The 1,066-nt window shown below is 61.9% G+C and overlaps 1 protein-coding gene across 1 annotated transcript in view; it reads left to right on the forward strand.

Annotated features, from left to right (window-relative positions):
* Positions 1–1,066, forward strand: part of KCNQ4 (potassium voltage-gated channel subfamily Q member 4) — a 23,609-nt gene that overhangs the window by 14,660 nt on the left and 7,883 nt on the right. Inside the window, exons 5-7 of the mRNA XM_031063040.1 lie at positions 372–497; positions 594–704; positions 814–909. Of these exons, the coding sequence (XP_030918900.1) occupies positions 372–497; positions 594–704; positions 814–909 (333 nt within the window). The remainder of the gene's footprint in view (positions 1–371; positions 498–593; positions 705–813; positions 910–1,066) is intronic.

Consider the following 1,066-nt stretch of genomic DNA (forward strand, 5'->3'; position numbering starts at 1 on the left):
ACCCCGGGGAGAGGGGCAGGGAAGGGGCAGGGAGCCACCAAGCAGGGACAGGAGGGGAGGGACAAAGGGACAAAGGACACCTTGATGGCCCAATGCCCCCAGGGGTAGAGGGCATCCTTTGGATCTGCCAATCACTCCCTTCTGGAATTCCAGGATTGACAGACAGTGCTGGGAGGGGAAAGGAGAGGTGACTGACACGGCTGTGATATAACATAAACTTATAAACATAACAGAAAATTCAGTGCAATATAAAGACCGCTCAGCGCAAACCTCCAATCGCCCAGTGCAAAACAAAGAACCAAGTAACTATTTAGCACAATACAACAAAAACCCACCCAGGGACACCCCCTGAGCCTCACCATGCCCCACAGGAGCTCATCACCGCCTGGTACATCGGCTTCCTGGTGCTCATCTTCGCCTCCTTCCTCGTCTACCTGGCCGAGAAGGACGCCAACGTGCAGTTCGCCACCTACGCCGATTCCCTGTGGTGGGGCACGGTAAGCTCGGCCCCCGCGGCTCCCCGGGGACAGGAGGGGACGGGGCCGTGCTGGGGGAGCGCTCTGCAGGCCCCCCGCTGCTGTGCCCCCGGGCAGGTCACCCTGACCACCATCGGCTACGGGGACAAGGCGCCGCAGACGTGGCTGGGCCGGACGCTGGCGGCCGGATTCGCCCTGCTCGGCATCTCCTTCTTCGCCCTGCCCGCCGTGAGTAGGGCTGGGAGAGCTCAAAATAGGGGGGGAAAGAGGTACAGCCCCCTGTGTGCGGGGTCCAGTCTGTGCTGGCACCCATGGCTCCGTCCCCTCCTGTCCCCAGGGGATCCTGGGCTCCGGTTTCGCCCTCAAGGTGCAGGAGCAGCATCGGCAGAAGCACTTTGAGAAGAGGAGGACTCCAGCAGCCAACCTGATCCAGGTGAGGCAGGGCTGGCCTGTCCCACCTGAGCGCTTCCCAGGAATGCTCTGCTGTCCCCTCCTCTGCTCTGCCCATCCAAACTCCCGGCCCCACATCCAGCACTGTGACCGTGTTCACGGGGGTCCGAGGATGAGGGAAGAGACGAGGATCTGACTCC

The sequence above is a fragment of the Geospiza fortis genome, unplaced genomic scaffold (assembly GCF_000277835.1).
Source record: "Geospiza fortis unplaced genomic scaffold, GeoFor_1.0 scaffold289, whole genome shotgun sequence".
NCBI classification, from domain to species: domain Eukaryota; kingdom Metazoa; phylum Chordata; class Aves; order Passeriformes; family Thraupidae; genus Geospiza; species Geospiza fortis.